The 21,850-nt window shown below is 38.2% G+C and overlaps 1 protein-coding gene across 2 annotated transcripts in view; it reads left to right on the forward strand.

Moving 5' to 3' along the window:
• CEMIP (cell migration inducing hyaluronidase 1) overlaps positions 1 to 21,850 on the forward strand; it is a 101,425-nt gene that overhangs the window by 66,428 nt on the left and 13,147 nt on the right. For both annotated transcript variants that reach the window (XM_075207793.1, XM_075207794.1), the window contains exons 12-22: positions 9,112 to 9,281; positions 9,719 to 9,928; positions 10,406 to 10,611; positions 12,235 to 12,304; positions 12,796 to 12,924; positions 13,437 to 13,522; positions 14,284 to 14,415; positions 15,189 to 15,224; positions 15,305 to 15,460; positions 15,550 to 15,730; positions 19,453 to 19,668. In XM_075207793.1, the coding sequence (XP_075063894.1) occupies positions 9,112 to 9,281; positions 9,719 to 9,928; positions 10,406 to 10,611; positions 12,235 to 12,304; positions 12,796 to 12,924; positions 13,437 to 13,522; positions 14,284 to 14,415; positions 15,189 to 15,224; positions 15,305 to 15,460; positions 15,550 to 15,730; positions 19,453 to 19,668 (1,592 nt within the window). The remainder of the gene's footprint in view (positions 1 to 9,111; positions 9,282 to 9,718; positions 9,929 to 10,405; positions 10,612 to 12,234; positions 12,305 to 12,795; positions 12,925 to 13,436; positions 13,523 to 14,283; positions 14,416 to 15,188; positions 15,225 to 15,304; positions 15,461 to 15,549; positions 15,731 to 19,452; positions 19,669 to 21,850) is intronic.

Below are 21,850 nucleotides of genomic sequence, written 5' to 3' on the forward strand. Positions count from 1 at the left end.
AAAGATACCCAATGTTTCCCTTCAAGAGATAAAATATATAGGTATAAAGTAATGTCTACACACCTTTTGTGTACATTGATGTTTTCCAGTTGCACACATGCGTTAATGGGAGCTTCCATAGCGCAATCAAACTAGCTCATAGGAATTCATTCCAGCATTCAGTAGACCACAATAAGAACACTAAATGGGGAGTCCAAATGGAAAAATATTCTCTAGGGGGTCATATTTCTTTTTATTCCTACTAGAATAGCTGATGAGTATCTCTCCTTTGTATAAAGCAGTGGATCTCAAACTTTCTCAGTTGGAGGCACCCTTACAGTCTCCATAAGTTTATTGCAAGGCACCCCTAAGCCAAAATAATTACCAAGTAGTCCTCCGCCTTGCTTACCACCGGCCCTGGCCAGAAAACCCCTGTGAGATCGCCGCAGCACCCCAGGGAACTTCACCCACAGCGACACAGCTGCGTCGCTGTAGGGGGAGGAGGAAGGCTACCCACAGGAGAGTACAGCGCCCTCAATAAAATGCTCTCTCCTAGGGAAACCCTGTTTTTCTTCCTTATTGCTAGTGGACAAAGCCCTAAGTACTAAAGCAGTAACATAATGACAGTGGACTTGGTGACAGATCCGCTATTGTAGCCTGTTCGTATATTGGGTGTATTTTTTCCTTTACTCATTCTCTGAGTATGGAAACTGTTACATAAGTGACTGCTACAAAAACATTTTCAGTATAATAGTAACTTGTTTGATCGCTACACTGTAAGTCACCATAAAGCTCTACCTGCTGTTTTCCATGTATCTGTAGTTTTTACCACTTGTCACTCTTCTTGTCTGATTTATGATACATTTGCAGACTTGCTACACTGTCCTCTGTAACGTGATATGAATGATTTCTTGCCGGTGGGGAGTACATGTCATAACAGCTCAGTGCCCCATCACTACTCACTCAAACGCCATCCCCTTTATAGAGGCAAGTCTCCTCATTTCACAAGAATTCCACATAGAATATGAAAGTAGATATCTTAAACTGCTACACAGAATGGAAAGATCTGTATGTACAGCTTGTTTATTGCAAGTACAAAAATAGCCTCAGGTCCCAGATGTTAGGTACCAGTACATAAATATTTTAGGTAACACTGTATAGACATGTAAAGTGCCGGTGCATAGAGATGTTAGGTAACACTGTATAGACATGTAACCTACCAGTACATAGAGATGTTAGTAACACTGTATAGACATGTAACCTACCAGTACATAGAGATGTTAGTAACACTGTATAGACATGTAACCTGCCGGTGCATAGAGATGTTAGTAACACTGTATAGACATGTAACCTGCCGGTGCATAGAGATGTTAGGTAACACTGTATAGACATGTAACCTACCAGTGCATAGAGATGTTAGGTAACACTGTATAGACATGTAAACTGCCGGTGCATAGAGATGTTAGGTAACACTGTATAGACATGTAACCTACCAGTGCATAGAGATGTTAGGTAACACTGTATAGACATGTAACCTACCAGTGCATAGAGATGTTAGGTAACACTGTATAGACATGTAAACTGCCGGTGCATAGAGATGTTAGGTAACACTGTATAGACATGTAACCTACCAGTGCATAGAGATGTTAGGTAACACTGTATAGACATGTAACCTACCAGTGCATAGAGATGTTAGGTAACACTGTATAGACATGTAACCTACCAGTGCATAGAGATGTTAGTAACACTGTATAGACATGTAAACTGCCGGTGCATAGAGTTGTTAGGTAACACTGTATAGACATGTAACCTACCAGTGCATAGAGATGTTAGGTAACACTGTATAGACATGTAAACTGCCGGTGCATAGAGATGTTAGGTAACACTGTATAGACATGTAACCTACCAGTGCATAGAGATGTTAGGTAACACTGTATAGACATGTAACCTACCAGTGCATAGAGATGTTAGGTAACACTGTATAGACATGTAAACTGCCGGTGCATAGAGATGTTAGGTAACACTGTATAGACATGTAACCTACCAGTGCATAGAGATGTTAGGTAACACTGTATAGACATGTAAACTGCCGGTGCATAGAGATGTTAGGTAACACTGTATAGACATGTAACCTACCAGTGCATAGAGATGTTAGGTAACACTGTATAGACATGTAACCTACCAGTGCATAGAGATGTTAGGTAACACTGTATAGACATGTAACCTACCAGTGCATAGAGATGTAAGTTAAGTGTCCTCAAAACATTATTTTGACTGTGTGGTAGATTTTTCAAACCTTTTGAAAAGGAAAAATGAAGCTGTTGCCCATTGCTATCAATCTGACTCTAGCGAATATTTTCTAGGATGTACTAATTAAATAATCGCTAGAATATGATTGGTTGTTAAGGGAAAAACCTCTGCTCTTCCATTTTAGAAGGTTTGATGAATCTATCCCTGTGTGTTATTTATGAGAGGATTTTCTATACTGACCATGTATGTGGTGGTCACCCAACATATTATACATGGATCCTATCAGATCTGGTCATACGGTACAACGAGATCATATCGGGCACTCTGGCCAAGCAGCAGACTCTGACCACATAGGGGGGCCTTTAGTCATTAGAGTGGAAGCAGGATAGCCTGATGGTGAAAGCAAAAGCTGCAGTGCATGCTTGGAAGAACAGAGTATAAAAGAGAACGGCCTGCAGCACTGATCTCTACAATGTCCAAGTGATAGGGGAGAGAGAAGAGGACAATGCAAGGAACAGTCGGAGAGGTAGGAATAGACCTAGGAGAGGGGACTATTCTGTAGTCTAACAGAGTCCAGGCTTTGGATGGAGGGATGGTCTCTGTATGGTAGCAGTAGATACATTCAAAAGAATCATCATGTTCTTTAATAAATATCCTTTGTTGATGTCCCATTTCCCATGTGTTTTCCTAATGCAGTGATCTGGACAAAATTAAGTAATTGATATTAAAAGGGGGGTTCATACATCACATATTTCATTCAGCCCACGTTTATTCATTTGGAAAATCAGTGGGGAAAATGGAAGCAGAACATTATATCCCTGGTGATATGGGCTATTTTGGGAGGTACGGATATGGAAAGTAAAAAGCAAAGGATTGGCACTGGCCGGTTGAAGCTTGTGACAGGAAATAGTTCATGTAGTACCCATTTGCTAAGTTTAATTTCCACTTTTCTATTACTTTTAACAAACATCTGCTAGAATATCACAAAACTAATTATAGTTTGACCTGGCTCCGTTTGTCATTACACACACAGAGTAAAAGGATTGGCATCTCTTAACACCATTTCCATTCATCATAACATCATATTCAGTCACTTGTCACTTAGCAATAAGAAACGTTACAAAATAATATTTATAATTATGTTATAAAAAGCCTGCGTGGGTTTGTGAAATCTTTATGCCATGAGTCAGAACATGGATTACCAAAAACAAATCAAATCCACTGTTAATTGCAGCCCAAGCCTCTCTGTCAATTAATCAACACGTTCTTCGCTGTGATGGGACATTTGTATCTCAGCACTGTGTTCTATAGATGTCTGCTACAGATATACCAGTCAGGTAATGACAGCTGGTAGAAAGTGGCCATGTGTCTTGTGTTGGGGAAACTGAATTGAGGTGTAAGCTCAGTGGAGGAAATATGGAGAATAACTGTATTGTGATTTTTTTCTCAAAACTAACATTTTAATATTGGAGTTATGTTTTATATATCTCTCTCTTTTTACTTTACACATATTGGATCTGATTCATTAAAGAAAGTAAGGCAAAGAAATGAGTAGCTTTGAACCTTACAAAACCATGTTACAGTGCAAGGGGTGCAAATAAGTTTATTATTTTGCACATAAGGAAAATACTGGCTGTTTTTTCATGTAGGATGCAATTACCTGATTTATTTTTACACTGACATTAAAAGTTGATCTAGGACATGCTCTATCCCAACTATAAATATGTTCACAATTTAAATTTACCTCCCCCTGCAATACAACATGGTTTTGCCAAGGTTCAAAGTTACTCATTTTTTTGCTCTATTTTCCTTAGTGAATCAGGCCCATTCTCTACTTAAGTTTTCTTTCATGGAAGAATCCGATATAAATTGCATACTTTACTTGTCTCAGAATCTAACCCCCCAGAGAAGATAGTAACTGTTACCATTATGTGGGACTACTAAAATGGTGCCACATTATGTTAAGAATCTAACAAGAATCAATATTTTAAAATGTCATAATAGATGATTGTAATTATGGTTGAAAGTATGTAAGTTACAGTTTAGGATACTGACTTGACAGGCAAACTGGATTATTGTAATTGCTAACAATTATACAAACATTGCATTCCATGCTCTAACTTGTTGTATCCCTAAAAGCCCAGTAATGAGCTGAGTTTACCACATGTAAATTGCAGATTATTCCTGCATGTGCCAGTTGGTTCTGTCCTAGTGTTGCAGTTACGTGCTGAGAACATTCTATTTTATATCAACATAACACTTAAACACTTGCTGACTTCTTGCAAATGTTCCACTAAGCACCCTCCCATCAGCTTTATTTATATTACCTAAGATAATGCGGAATTTCTTCAGAGTAAAGATTAGCAGGCTCTTGGCTGTTTTAATCTTGAAATAACATTAGGGTGGATAAGGAAGGGTTTGGTGGAATTGCCTGTTATTGAAATAGATAATGAACTTGTATTATGTGGTTATTTCACTGGAGAACAGTCTTATCGGGAAAGACCCAGCCCATTTAAAACAATATTTTTGGTTTGCATTGAACATTCAGTACTTTAGACCAACTTTAGGCAATCTGCCACTCTTAAACTGTTGTTAAACTACAATTCCCAGCATGCCTTGCTACCCTAGAGTTTCAGAAATGACTTTGGTCTTTAGAGGTTGCTATTTATACAGGCTAACAATATTTATACAGGTCAGTAAAATGTAGCCATGGCTGATGCTTATACCATACAACACATCAACACACCTGAAAGTTTCATCTAGGTTCCATTTGTCTGCCATGTTTGCATCTGCTCTTGGGCCCCTATATCCATATGGTTCCAATGGAGGTTGGACTTATTAAGCTAGCTAGCTCCCCCACTGAACATAATGAACCCCATTTCAAGTTAGTAATAAATCCAGGTAGAAGGTGCAATTTTGCACCTTGGCAAATCAAAGTTGCACTATGGGAGGTTACATTTAAAAAGCCTACATCATCATCATCATCATCATCATCTATTTATATAGCGTCACTGATTCTGCAGCGCTGTACAGAGAACACACTCACATCAGTCCCTGCCCCATTGGAGCTTACAGTCTAAATTCCCTATTATAGACACACACTCACACACAGAGAGGGAGGCAGACAGACCGGTAGAGCAACCAATTAACCTACTAGTATGTTTTTAGAGTGTGGGAGGAAACCGCAGCACCCGGAGGAAACCCACGCAATCACAGGGAGAACATACAAACTCCACACAGATAAGGCCATGGTCGGGAATTGAACTCATGACCCCAGTGCTGTGAGACAGAAGTGCTACCACTTCGCCACTACGCTGCCCTAAAGAGCCTACATATTTTCAGTTGGGAAGGGGGTTAGCATAATAATATTAATTAGCCAACATAATTTTTAAATTAAATTATCCATAATTTAATGCAAACCCCGCAAAACACATCCAGTTTAGATGGTTTCACATCTGGTTTTATCCTTCACATTGCAATTGTCTAGCCTACTTTACTTGGGACTCCGTCTTCTAGGGAGCTCCGAGAGACTACCAGCACAATGCTGACACTGGCTCTCTCCTGGTACCCCTGATCCTTGTGTACCAGGCTTAAAATGTCAAGTGCCAGCAAGATCACTGACAGGCCATGATTTTGCATGCTGATACTTGTAGAATTACAAGCGCTAAGATGCGTATGTGCATATAAATACTTGTAGTGCGTACTATAAATGGAACAATAAGTGTTGCCTCAGTCATAAATAAATTAATATTGCCCGTTATTAAATCATCTTCTTATAAGAATTTATTTATAAGTAAATGTTGTCTCCCTAATAAATACTTATTGTCTTCTTCCTTTCTCGATCCAATGTAATCCATATGGGAAACAGAAATAGCCACATGGACTGGAGAGCCACTCTTGAGCATACAACTCTAAATTAATTTGGCTCCTTTGAGCCCAGCTATTATCCAGAATAGTCTCTTGCCCTTGTCAACCAAGCGGTGTAAGATGTGCGGCCTTTGGAAACTCAGTTTCCTGAGCTATGTGTAAAATAGAATCTATAGTAGGGCTTGTAAAATGTATGTCTTTATACCCGCCACACACTTTATTTTTCATTTTTCTTTTTCTCTATATATGGATCTTCTCCTTGTTTTAGTTAAAGTTTCTTCATGTTCTAGGCTTGGTTTGTACTTACTAACCCAATTCAGCTCTGGCAGTAAGATACGTGGAAAAACCTCTGTTTCTGGTATTGTTTGTATAGGTATGTGTTTTTTCAGGCTCTAAATTAAAGGCATTCCATTTTTTTAAATAGATCATTAAAAGGGGTATTTTTAAGTTTTAGAATTAAATGTTCCAAAATAACTTTTTCATTGTGGGTTGAGCCAAGTCTACAGAACTGGTTTATATATAGAACGTGCACAGTGCGTGTTTGACATTTTTTAGAGTGATTATAGCTTAGCATGACCAGCTTTATGATTAAATTAAAAGCATGCAAGTGGGACACTTGCTCTGTTCGGCTTTACTAACAGACAACAGATTTCATTCAAGGAGACATAGAATGAATTTAATCTTTACCTATCTCTCTGGAGTGTTATTGAGAGTGAAGTTGAGTTAAAGCAACACAGTAGAGTTTATTTTAGATACATTAAGATAAACATATGTCTAAGTATAGAGACGCATAAGTCTACATTTTTATAATACCTCACTGAAACAATGATTAGGTGCAGTGCATTATTATGCATAAACACATCAATTTCACTTTGCTTTTTGTTACTATTATTTATTATTACTTTTAATTAATTATACAGCACCAGCATAATCCACAGTGCTATATAATTGGAACCAAATAGAATAATAAATTAAGACTGGCTATTAACAAACAGAGAGTTAAGAGGGGACTGCCCGCAAGCTTACAATCTTAAATATGTCAATGGTAGAAGAGGACTTCAGAGCTGATTTAATTTCATATATTTAATTTCAACAATTTAATATTTTATTCACATTGGTTTATTGACATACCGATGGATCACAGTTGTATTAGATGAATGGTAGAATGGAGCACCTGTCACCTAGAACAGCCGCAGATTTCCTTTTTAATACAGTGTGTGATTAGTGCGGCATAATCCCTGATACCGCCGCCATTTGTCCATTTAAACTATGCTTCATCTCTATATAAGAGCACCTTCCCATTTAAAATGTGGCTAGATGGTACAAATGTTCTTGAACTGAAAAAATGTCAGTTGCCTGATTACTGCCACATTAGAAGATGTGTAAAAATCAGCTAAATTTCTGGACTAATAAGGCTCTCTGGGTACTCACTAAACCAAGAATGCCTCCCAATATACAGTCTCCACCACTTAACATATAACTAAAATATCTCATCCCGGAAAAATAACGTCTGGATTTTACATTTGGGTGCAGAATTAGGCATTAGTGCTACTAGCCCTCAGGAACACTCTAAGATGCCCTTGTCTGACCACCTCCTGCCATCATAAGGCCCCCACATTCTTCACTATCTTGATATGTTAACCCATCTGTCCTTGAGTATGATGATAACCTTTTGGAAATTAGTGGATTAAACAGAGCACTAAAGTGAGTTCCATTGCTGGATCAAGATGCACAACAGCCTTTCTAATATTCTAATTTACAGAGACAAGTGGTTACTGCTTACAATTCATTACATAAAGTTTGTGCTGACAACAAACATGCAAAATATTATCCTACATAAATCTCTGAAGTTCAGAGTCATTCCTTTATTTTCTGGTTGAGTATAAGATCTTTGAAATAGATTTGTGCTCTTTTTGAAATCAGAATCTCTACCTGTTTTTCGAGCATTGAGGTTTACAGAAAAAAAGAGCGTTATGGTAATGCAGTTACTGGCAATTTGGTAGTTAATGTCCTATACATTGAAAGGTTGCCCATTGTCCATAGGAATATTTTACAAAATGTAATAAAAGGTGCACTGTAAGTTGAGCAGAGAGTCTAGGCATTTATGGGTTCCCCAGACATGATAAAGAGGACATGTTAAACTTGCACGCAACCAGACTGAGAATGTTGTGTCTTGTAATCCTCTAATTCTAGTGGACAATGGAATTTTATAATGGAATTTAAGTAGGAGAGAAACTGGGACCATATGTAAGTTGTTGCTTCAAAGCAGGTAGAGAAATAGGAAGACGAGACAAGTCTGGCTTTACTTGTCTAGCATGTATTTCAACATTCCTCATAATTGAAGATATTAAGGTTTCTTTTCCATAGGATTTTGCGTCTTGTAACTTCATCCAGTGGCAACTACAAAATGGGATTTTCTTCAGAATTCCATATAATTTTAGAGACAGAAGTACATAACAAATATTGGAGTTCTTTGACTGATTACTACCATCTTCAACTTAACCTCAATTGAAAGTGAGATGCTTCCATGCAGTGATAAGTGCTTTCTACCTGCTCACTGGACCTTATGGAACAAAAGACACAAACTGGTCATTGTCCGTAATCACATTTAGGGGCTAAACAAAAATGGATACTTAGTCCTGTGATTGCCACAAATTTCTAAAATCAAATATAAAAACATTCGACAACAGGGATCTTAATGTTTGCAATTGTCCCAAATAGTTCTAATATAAATTATTTTGAAACCCAAATATGTACAGAACGTATTTCTAAAGAAAATGCTTCAACTGGCTTCTTAAACAAGGAAACTTCCTTGTTTGCTCAATGATACATTTCACTGGAATTTATCAAAGTGAACACTTAGCTAGGGAATTACAATTGGAATAACTGTTGTTTTTGGATCTACTCTTGCCTAAAGTATAAGTGAGCTTTCCTCAATTCCAAGTTGAGATGTTTTCTGTAGAAAAAGTTCATACTTTTTTCTGTTTTACTAACCAGTTCCTATTGCATTTGTAGGGAGAGCTAAATATCTCCATATTGGAGAAGAGATAGACGGAGTGGATATGAGGGCAGAAGTCGGACTTCTCAGCAGGAACATTGTCATTCATGGAGAAATGGAAGATAGTTGTTACAACAGCGTTGTGTGTAAATATTTCGACTTTGATACATTCGGAGGTCATGTTAAGGTATGTGATTAATTATCAACCTGACAGTCATCTGATCCTTAAAATGAACCTACTGCTTGAAACATAAGCTTAAATACCAAATGATAAAACCTAATGGAATCATGTTTCATATGTTTAGATTTTAGTTATATTTAGCCATATTTACCCCCCAAAATCTTAACATAAACTCCACAACTCTTCCATCAAATTATTTTAAATGTATACAACACCAACTGTTTAATAAGAAGATACATTTAAAGGTATTAGTAAAAGTATAAACAAAGATGTTTTATGGCAGGAAAATTGTAAAAAATCCTCCAGAAAATTGGTGCATATTATGAACAAAGTAATGATGAGTAAGGCTGGGATGACATGAACTCTGTGAATTGTAGTTTTGATATGATATATGAACTATAGTTGACTTGCTTGTAAAAGATGAAATGTCTTGTTTTTTTCAGATTGCCCGAGGCTTCAAGGCAGTTCATATGGAAGGAGTAGAGCTGAAGCACATGGGACAGCAGACAATGGGACATTATCCCATTCACTTCCACACAGCGGGTGATGTGGATGAAAAAGGAGGCTATTACCCCCCCACTTATGTGAAAGAGATCTCCATCCATCATGCATTTTCTCGTTGTGTTACTGTCCATGGCTCCAATGGTTTACTGGTAAGTAACTTCATTGCACTCATTATACGTATCATCAAATGATACTTCGTTCTAACAATGTTGCTCAACAAAACCTTTCACATGAAATGAGGATATAATAATTTATTGATGATCTAATATTCTTATGAAGAGTACTAGATTCCCTTGTGCTCCATTGGTAGATCCCCTTGTCTATATACATATTGAGGTAATTTCATCTATCACACAATTAGTCCCGGGTGAGATTAGAATCTGTCACTGTTCTCTGCATTCTAGAGAACATTGTTTTTTATATTTATTGCAAAACATTATTAATCCTTTGTAGTAATTGAATGCTCACTGTAAAATATATTCAAAGGCGCGGTTTTGGAAAGTACTTGGATTGAGATGTGTTGTCTGTAGGCTGGGGTTCAGATTTTCCCTTTTAGTGTACTACATTCTAGAGATTGTTGAGTTGTCTATGTAGATAATATACTATTCCTGGTCCTTCTTGCTTAGGTAAAGGACATTGTTGGTTATGACACCCTTGGTCATTGCTTTTTCACGGAGGATGGTCCGGAGGAGCGCAACACATTTGACCACTGTCTAGGACTTCTTATAAAAGCAGGAACTTTACTACCTTCCGACAGAGATAATAAAATGTGCAAGACAATCACTGATGGTTCCTATCCAGGATATGTAGCGAAACCCAGACAGGACTGCAAGTGAGTACTGGGACTATTAGATATTATTAATGTTTCTATTGCTTAATATAAGACAGTTTGTATGTTTAACTATATTATCTTCTAACTATCTATGACATATATTGAAATATGGAAGTTTATGTTAAACACTATCTTGGTTTAAATTTAAAGCAATGAATTGATGTTACCAATCAGGATCAAAAGTTAGTCTGATTTAACTGCCCTTTCATATAGGGAATTGTTCTCTTGCCCATGTTTAAATAACACGTAATATAAATGTTGTCTACTGACCAACTATCTTGTGAACACAGTTAAAATACAGTCAATGGATAGTAACTGGCGCTTGGATGCTTCATCCTTGTATATAGTAACACAGTTGCAAAACTACACAAATCTAAGAATAAAGGTTTGAAAAAATTCCTTGTTTGGGTCAGAGAACTGCTGTTATGTGAGGTGGTGCTGTCCTTTTATATACTGTTGTTCAATCAGGGAAAACACAAATCTACAGAAGTACAAAGCCACCTACTAGTACAGTAAATATGATAAGAGTTCCAATATGTATGTAGAAAACTGCATACTAAATAAAAAATATTAAATAGGTTATCTGCAAAATCCGACTCTTACACAGCTCTCCATGGATCTAGTTGCATTAATAAAGGACAAATACAGTGCCACTTATAGTCAAACAGGCGCTCAGAAAGGCAGCTTGTAGCTAAATCAATAAGGTCACACCCGTAACCTATAAGTATATAACATCACAAAAATAATAGATAAACTGAATGGCGCCAATCAATAGTTGGGGAGGCAAATGATCTTAATACATTAAATACTGAATAGCATAATCAAATGTACACATCAAAGTCAGCAAGAAGAAGTCTTATTGAAGATATGAATCCTCCCAGAAATGACCCTGTCATCAAGAGCAGCAATAAAACTTCTTTAATAAAATACTCCTTTTATCGTGAATATAAGTCAATGTCTCTGTAGACACAATAAATGAACCTGAAACTCTCCGTGTAGATCTCCCTTCTCATACAACAATAGTATAACAGTTCCGTGGTAACCTCTCATATGACTGTCAGACGCTGCTCAGATCGTGTCGGATCACATTCACAAAAGAACAGCATAGATTTCGACAGGTCTTCTCACGGGTCTCAGAAATTGCTCCCTCAGCACAGCAGAACACTTTCCATTTAGGTTCAATGCATCCAGATTTCTGGAGATAGTGCTGTTATGGATTATGCTGTTCCAATTCTATTATACTGTCACACTGGCTCCCTGGAGCCATTCAATGTGTGCAATGTTAAAGGGTTCCCCCTGTGTGTTAGGTTCGGATGTCTTGGTCACTGACGCTCCTGCCAAACATGCCCCAACAATCACTCCTCTTTTACCGAGTCATTGAGGTCGCCTTGCTGCCACACAAGCCATAAAAACAGGCAACCCGGGCAGTTTTATTTGCTTCCTTCATGCATGTGCCAAACCAAGTGTGGAACCCTCTCTTTTAATATGCGTTGTGTCCCTCATCTACCAAGGTGTTTCCATATTGTGTTCCCTTTGTGACTGTGGTTTTATGTTAAACAGCAGAAAACAATAAGTGCATAAAATATAGCATATCTATTTAATGTGCTTTCTGTTTGTCTTCAGTGCCGTTTCCACTTTCTGGATAGCCAATCCCAACAACAACCTCGTCAACTGCTCAGCTGCAGGCTCTGAAGTAAGTACAGCATTAAGGCCATTAGTTTAGTTTAACCATACAATACAAAACAAAGAAGTTATTCTTAGAGCACAGTTAAGGCTGCCGTAAATTAGAGGTCCATCTGGAATGGTTTATATGTTACCTTGCATTTGGAATCCAGTACGAGCTCCTACTGAGTATAACTCAGTGAGGCATGCTAAAAAAAATTAGAGGCTCCATTAACCTCACTAATTTTCACCTTCATGTTTTGGCCAGGGCAGCTCTGTTTTATGACCATCAATGAAATATAAATGTCTTACATAGCCCTAAAATACATAAAAAGGTGATATATCCCAAGCACCATAATCCCATACATTCTTTATATACTAAATACCCGCAGCTGGAGATATTTGCAGCACGTCTAATGTGGTTTATGCATATGGTACATTATAGTTTAAATTGTTGGGTTAAAATATGATGAGACCCGAGATGTGAAATAGGTTTGAAAACATCATGATTTTCTTTTCCAGGAAACTGGATATTGGTTCATATTTCACCACGTACCTACGGGGCCCTCTGAGGGTTTATATGCGCCAGGACGTTCTGAACTCACCCCCCTTGGAAAATTCCACAATAATCGTGCACACTCCAACTACAGGGTGAGTCTAGACTCTTATCGAGTGCATATCCCAGCAAATATATAGGAATGTTGTACTATTTCATTATCCGGCATCAAGATGCACATAAATCCAAAATATCAGGATGCAGGTTCCAAACACAGATATTGTGGGAAAACCTCGTAGCAACCTATCAGATTCTGTAATGTCAGTCTAGTGCAGTTTAGAAAAGGAAAGTAAAATTCTGATTGGTTGAGATGGGCAACACCCCTTTTTCACCAATTTTTTTCTAAATGTTCCCCACTACCACCTGTTAATAAATGTACCCAATGTAGGGAAACCTTGCTCAGCGCCAGTGTGCTCTGATAAATATAGGGTACAACAATTTTAATAACATACTGATCCGCCTCTAGGTGGATTTTAGACTGGGGTATAGTCCAGTATAATCCGGATTGTCCTACACCAAGCACACCCCACAGCAGAATCGACTGCCCATTGTTGTCTCAGCTCTATCCACAGACTATGAACTCTTCCTTTTCCATTTCTTTGTCCAGGCCGGAATGATCATCGACAATGGAGTGAAAACCACTGAAGCCAATGATAAGGATAAGAGACCAATTTTTACACTTACTGGGGCACGGTAATTGAAACTTATTGACTTGACAAATTATGTTCCATGCTAACAAAATTAATGAAGATAAACAATGAATTGTGTGTTTTTCAAAGGATTCCTGGCCCAAAATTTTGTAAACATAGGCCCTAGTTATACCCTGCTCCAAGACCAAGCGTTGTAGCTTTTAAACTATGTCTGAAAGGTTTGCTGAAAATTTACTCATAATTACAATGGATACTATTTATTAAATTATTTTATATGGCTGGGTAATGTTAACATTATCTAGATCAGTGTTGGCTAACCTGTGACATTCCAGGTGTTGTGAAACTACAAGTCCCAGCATACCCTTCCAGCAATAAGCTGCAATTTATTGGCAAAGCATGCTGGGACTTGTAGTTTCACAACACCTGGAGTGTCACAGGTTAGCCAACACTGATCTAGATCCTAATTTTATCCCCACATGACATATATGTTGAAAGGAAGGGGTCACACTAGCAGGTTCTTTAGATGAAGCCATGCAGGCTACAATGTTGGCTGTCCTACATTCTTTATCCATTCTATGTATATACATAATATCTGATATCTAAATACCAGAAAGCTCATAAAGAAGCTCTGTGTAATCTGATGCTATCATGATATAATCACTAGAAGCAGAAATCCAGACAGGCTTCTTGGTTTGCAATAAAACAATAAAGTACGTTATTAAACACATGGAATTTTACAGAGCACAGCAGAATTGATTCCCAGCGCTTAAAGTTTGCCTTTTTCTGTATCCAACTGCTCAACAGGTATGGGCCACATCAGGATGCTGATCCATTAAAGCCAAGAGTACCTGCAATAATCCAGCATTTTATTGCTTACAAGAACCAGGACCACGGAGCCTGGCTGCGGGGAGGAGACGTTTGGTTGGATAGCTGCCAGTAAGTTTAAAATTGTAACAGTCTTTCATGCGAAGCCTCTTGTTTATTCTACTAGTATTTCATATGATCTGTTAGAATAACCATTGGCAGATGGCATTTTTAATAAAAATGCAACAGACCAATAGTTGAATAAAGAAAATAGTTGCAGATCACATTCTTACTGTCTTGTTTATATTAACCTATAAAACCAATAGGGACTTACATCATTGTTAGTATCTAAAATGAGAACCAAAACCCTCCTATTTACATGCACATAAGGTTGGAAATTTCTATAACAATAATTGTAGTTTTTAGTGTATCATCAGATTTCAGTACTCTCTAAAGGTCATTCACCAACCACAACAATATGGAGACATGCAAAGCATTTAATTTTGTCCATGCCCCATTATGGCAGATGTGACGGTGTATAAAGTTGTTTTGTGCGCTCTCCAGTCAATGGTGTGCCTTTAAATATCTGGACACGTAGCATAAAAACAAATTCCTACTCTGGGGACATTGCTGAAATAATCCAGTTATCTGCCTGACTACTGTAAGAGGGATTAATGCATTATATAAACTACTTCTCCATTGGAGCATATTTGCATACATTAAATTTGCACATTTAAGCAAAATTCTATAACTACCACACCCAGACATATTCGATCTGAAAAAAATAATTCTACTAATATTATAAACAAAGAATGTTAAACCATATATTATGCCAAATAAGTTACTATCATCACTACAGTTTTTAGAATGTATATTAACTTGGCTTATTGTTTTTGTTTCTCCAGATTTTCTGATAATGGAATTGGCTTAACTCTGGCCAGGTAGTTATATTATTGTTATTATGAAAATTTATGGAATTCAGGATACTTCCTTGTCATAACTACATATGTCCATCTTCTAGTGGAGGAACCTTCCCTGATGACGATGGATCCAAGCAAGAAATTAGAAACAGCATATTTGTTGGAGAAAGCAAGAACGTGGGGACAGAGATGGAAGACAACCTTGTTTGGGGTCCCGGAGGGCTTGATCATAATGGGAGAACACTGCCGAGAGGAGTGTACGTACTGATATATTTATTGCCCTCTACGCTTTTCAGGCCATAGTTCATAACTGTGTAGTGATTAATGTTGTCTTGTCTACATTTAGGAATTTTCCAATCCGTGGCATACAGATCTATGATGGACCAATCAATGTAGAAAACTGCACGTTTCGCAAATATGTCTCCCTGGATGGCCGCCATACCAGCGCAATCGGATTTCGACTGAATAACTCCTGGCAGAGCTGTCCAAACAACAATATGACTAAAATCACATTTGAAGATGTACCAGTAAGTTATTCTATGCATTCTGCTTTTGCAGAATAAATTATTACTTTAAGACATCCTCTCAAACATTTAATAGGATAATACCAAAGTTCAATATTTCATTGATCAATCTCAATCTTTGACAGAAGTTAGTGAAAGACTCTGAAGTGTCAATTGTGGATATTTTAAATATTGAAACTCATTTGACACACTACATATATACTATGGGGGATAATCAATTGCCGCTGATGTGGCGTGCGGAAACACGCATATTGCCGGTAATTGCAGTCGAAATCTCAGCTAATTTTCCTGACACCTCGCGGCTGATTATTGCATCTCCCCCATATGTAATATGGTTTTAGTGTTGTTTTATTATCATTCCAAACTGTTTTTGGATACAGTTGTTTCTAGAATGGAGCTATTTATAACTTACAGGGTACTTGAAATAGTTCCATTTGGTATTTTGATAATGCATATTTTAACCAAAATATTCTACTCAACATACCTTTAAACAGGGCATGAGTTATTTTGTAAAAGTTACTTGTAAAAGCTTTCAGACAATTATACCTGGTGCTCTAAAACTGTATGTGAACAGAAATGAGATTCTATATATGCACAAGCATAGTACATAGATACTTACGCATAGGGTTTTTATATTAGAAAGTAACGCTCCTCCCCATTTGTTTGTCAATAATGTTGTAAGGCTCTGAGTACATTCTGTGGCACCCTTTAAATTAACACTTATTATATATATTACTGTGTGTATATATATATATATATATATATATATATATATATATATATATATATATATATATATATATACACATACACATACACACAGTACTGTGCAAAAGTTTTGGGCAGGTGTGGACAAAATGCTGCAAAGCACAAGTGCTTTCAACAATAGAAGTGTTAATGATTTATTTTTATCAATTAACAAAATGAAAAGTGAATAAACAGAGGAGAAATCTAAATGAAATCAGTATTTGGTGTGACCATCCTTTGCCTTCAAAAAAGCACATCGATTCTTCTAGGTACACTTGCACACAGTTTTTGAAGGAACTTGGCTGAGAGGTTGTTCCAAACATCTTGGAGAACTAACCACAGATCTTCGGTACAATAATGAGTGTCTGCAGGCAACAGTGAAGCATGGTGGAGGTTCCTTGCAACTTTGGGTCTGCACTTCAGTAAATGGAGTTGACGAATTGTTCAGGGTTAATTTTGTCCTCAATGCTGAGAAATACAGGCAGCTACTTATCTATCATGCAATACCATCAGGGATACGTCTCATTGGCTCCAAATTTATTCTGCAGCAGGACAATGAACCCAAATATATAGCCAATGTCATTAAGAACTATCTTCGGCGTACAGAAGAACAAGGAGTCCTGGGAGTGATGATATGGCCTCCACAGAGCCCTGATCTCAACATCTTTGAGTCTGTCTGGGAGTACATGAAGAGACAGAAGGATTTGTACAAGTCTACATCCACAGAAGATCTGTGGTTAGTTCTCCAAGATGTTTGGAACAACCTTCCTGCCGAGTTCCTTCAAAAACTGTGTGCAAGTGTACCTAAAAGAATTGATGCTGTTTTGAAGACAAAGGGTGGTCACACCAAATATTCATTTGATTTTGTTAATTGATAAAAATAAACTATTAACACTTCTATTTTTGAAAGCATTCTTACTTTGCAGCATTTTTCCCACACCTGCCTAAAATGTTTGCAGAGTACTGTAATATACTGTACATATATAACACATGACAGCAATTCTGTGCATCGGATGAGGATCAATAACCTCTCTCACCTATGTGTTACTGTTATTTGTTTCACAGCACAAGTGTTGCACATATGAAGAAGTCTGTCACTTTTGTGACAAATAATGCTAATTGAAAGTGGAGTAATTATCTGCCAGAGAGACTGCAGTAAGAGCCAGATCCTCAGGCCAAGTCTGAATGATATTACACAAACAGTATCTGTCTGATGAAATGCCAAGGAGTACTAGACACTGCCACTGAATTCCATCTTACACTGTACTTCTATATGCCATTTATCACAACTGGGGAAAAACGATTGACTCATACGCTGCAGCTAAAATGTGCAGCTAAATTTCAGCACATCATTTTCCAATTATGAATATGTATTGCATTAGGGCTATAATTCTGCATTTAGGTGCAAACCTTTGTAACCAATAAGACATTAGCTTTCATTGTCTATCTTGTAGCCAGTTAAAAGCTAAATTGCTGATTGGTTGATTGGCACCAGGGCCGGACTGGCCATCTGGCACTTCTGGCAAATGCCAGAAGGGCCGATGGCTAGTTGGGCCGATCCAGCAGCTGGCAGCATACCCACCGAGCAGCTCACTACGCGCTGCTCGACAGACATAGTTTCAGTAATGTGCGGCCATGTGATTTTAATCACTTGGGACAGCACCGGTCACGTGGTGCGCGTCCCATGTGATTACTGGCTTCGGCCACACATCAATGAAACTGTCCACGGAGCAGCACGCAGGGAGATAATAAGATAAGTGTGTGACCGGAAATGTAGTGAGTGAGTGTGTGTGTGTTCATACAGTGTGTGTGTTCATACAGTGTGCGTGTGGCGACCATGTTCATACAGTGTGCGTGTTGGGGCCATGCTCATACAGTGTGTGTGTGGGGGCCATGCTCATACAGTGTGCGTGGGGGGGCCACGCTCATACAGTGTGCGTGGGGGGCCATGCTCATACAGTGTGCATGTGGGGGCCATGTTCATACAGTGTGCGTGTGGGCGCAGTATTCTCATACAGTGTGCGTGTGGGGCCATGTTCATACAGTGTGCGTGTGGGAGCCATGTTCATACAGTGTGCATGTGGGCGCAGTATTCTCATACAGTGTGCATGTGGGCGCAGTATTCTCATACAGTGTCCGTGTGGGTGCAGCATTCTCATACAGTGTGCGTGTGGGCGCAGTATTCTCATACAGTTTCCGTGTGGGCGCAGTATTCTCATACAGTGTGCATGTGGGCGCAGTATTCTCATACAGTGTCCGTGTGGGCGTAGTATTTTAATACAGTGTGTGTGTGTGGGTGCAGTATCTATAATATAAATGTCTAGTGGCGTGTGTTAGTCTGTCTGTGTGTGTGTGGAAAAAATAAAACCAAGCTGCAGCGCCACCTGCTGGGCGGAGTTATACACTGACCTACTAAATTCTGGCCCAAATGCATGACAAGAACCTTTTTAACACCTTAAGTAGCTTGATTTGACTAGCATGCATGAGTATCATGCACGGGTTAACTTGTTTTAATATAATATGTGAGGGAAGGGAGGATCTTTCCTGCTGGAACTGAGGTGGGCCTGTGTACTTTAAATGCCAGGGCTGATTTTTAGTCCCAGACCAGCCCTGATTGGCACCCAAATGCAGTGTTACTAAATTATTTCTATCGTGACCTAGAATATCTTCATTTCTGATTTCATCATTATATCCTGCAGTATAATGTACAGTCATGTATTTTATGTTCAGCAGACTAAAATAACAAAACTGATTTAACCATAAAATATATAGGTTATTTAGTATGATTGCTCAGGGGTGTAAATCTGCACACTTGCACTAGACAGATACAATGTAATTGCTGATTGATTGCAGTGAGTTTAGTTGAGATTTGCTTTATAATGTTAGTAACCAAGCCTCTAATAGCAAACAAGCCAATGCAGAATTTCATGTCTAACTTTACCATTAATATACCAATGCTGAAATTATTATTGTTGCAGATCTCCTCGCGGGTTTTCTTTGGTGAAGCAGGACCATGGTTTAACCAAATGGACATGGATGGGGACAAGACCACAGTTTTTCACGATGTTGATGGCTCAGTGTCAGAATATCCGGGGGCATTTTTAGTGAAGGAAGACAACTGGTTGTTGAGACATCCTGACTGCTTAGATGTACCAGACTGGAAGGGAGCCATCTGCAGTGGGAAATACGCACAGGTAGATGCTTCTAAACTTGTACACAGTCAAAAACAGGATGCCAGGGCAGATAAGAATATTGTATGGTTGCCCGAAAAAGCATTCATTTAGCAGCAAGCAAAATATTCCTAGACATGATTATCCTGCTGGAAGACTCAGCTGCTTGATAACCTGGACTATTTTAATAAAAATAGAAATGGCCCTTCAATTGTATTTAGTTTCTCCTGTTTCCTAGAACTATAAAAGAAACTTGACAAAGGAAGTCTTTTCTTTCTTTCAAGTGAATTACTTAACCAAAGTGACCTTAAGATCCAGTGACTGGCTGGGCTGGGGGACAGGAGGGCATCTGCCACCTGGCCAGTCCCATAGTGGGCTACTTTGGGCTGGGTTCCTGGGCTAACTACATATATTTCCATTAAAATGTTCCTAATAGCGCCGAGTTTCGCCCCCGGGCTAAAACTTGCCAGCCAGCCCCTGTTAAGATTTCAAATGTATCCCTCGAGTTAGCATTAGGCTAATCCTTAAACTAATATTGTCTTGACCATAAACAATGCTGAAACTCTAAAACTATCAGTGGCAGAACTACCCACACTGCAGGGTGTGAGACTGCCATAGTCCTCTGAGATAAGGGGGAGGCCCGACAATGCTGGTCCTCTCTCCCAAGGCCCATGGTGTTGGCACAGGGCCCCAAATGAGGTGTTACTGACCATGTGCTGGCCCATGCCAAGCAGTGCAGGAGCCTCAGTAGGGGGGACCTGCATCGGTGGGCCCTCCTCCAAATTTTTCTTTTGGGCCCACAGATGTTGTGTTCTGCCTCTGAACAGAGAAACAGAAGGGGGTATATTTACTGTGGGTTTGAAAAAGTGGAGATGTTGCCTATAGCAACCAATCAGATTCTAGATGTCATTTTGTAGAGTGCACTAAATAAATGATAGCTAGAATCTAATTGGTTGCTATAGGCAACATCTCCACTTTTTCCAAACCCGCAGTTTAGTAAATCTAGCTCAAGGACTTTGTCTAATGAAAATATATACTTGCTACATCCTGAATAGGAAATACATATCAATAACTGTTTTGAACTGGCTCCTTAAACTATAGTAACCAAAAAACAAGATATATTAATTAAGTATGTCAATCAAGCAGTGCTCAATAAACATATTTACATTTTTTATTCATTAGTTCTTTTAAAATCCATAAGAATATTTCTAGAGCACATGATATTTATTATATTTCAAAATTCCAAATTCTCACTTTCACTGGTAGATCACCTGAATCAATCACAAACATTCAAAGTTAAATGTAGAATTATTTATTCAGTATAGGTTACATTCAAATAAGATTTAATATAAGCATGATTAGAAGACAACCAAAAATATATATCTCTAAGTCACATGACAATTCATCTATGTTAAAAAAAAAACCCAACAAATATGGCCTAGGTTCTTGGATTGATGCAACAGAAAATGGTAAGAAAATGATCTAGCATATATGAAATAAGATAAAAAAATAATAAAAAGAACAGTAAAAAAAAACCCTGTATGGAATAAAGTGAAAAAATAGCCTACATAAATGGTTAATATGGTAGCAATGGCTGCATTGGTATTAGTGCAAAGTCCACAATTCACAAATGTGAATCAAGCGCTACTTGTCATAGGATTAACATTCATAAGTGATATTTCAGTATCTTTGTGTACAACAAAAAATGATAAAATCAGCACGGACAGCTAAGACTGCTGCAAACTAGAATGTAATAAAAAAAATATTTCAGCATAATCCAAAGACCTGTATTAGCAATTTCTCCACCTCCACTGTATCCCCCCCCCCCCCCCCCTGAACACTAATCCGTTCTTACACAACTGTTGCTGTTCATATAAAAGAACAAACGTAACACACCCTCTCACAGAGTACACAATGTGGAAAGAAAAAGTAAAACTGCTCTTTTACTAAATCTTTAGATACAGTTGGCACTAACGCATTTGGTTTAGCTAAAAGTTATGGACAACCACTAATTTCTTAAAGTAATTGTTACCTCTGAAGTCCTTCCTTAAAAGCCTGTTCCACATCTCCCAACACGACCTCTTTCAACCAGGTCATAATGCTCTGCTGGACTTTTCGCCACTGAATCTAGACTGATATAATTCTGCCAAGGCTAATTCAATAATAATGTTAAAAACATCTTTAAGATTAATTTCTTTCAGCTCAG

The sequence above is a fragment of the Mixophyes fleayi genome, chromosome 4 (genome assembly GCF_038048845.1).
Source record: "Mixophyes fleayi isolate aMixFle1 chromosome 4, aMixFle1.hap1, whole genome shotgun sequence".
Taxonomy (NCBI): domain Eukaryota; kingdom Metazoa; phylum Chordata; class Amphibia; order Anura; family Limnodynastidae; genus Mixophyes; species Mixophyes fleayi.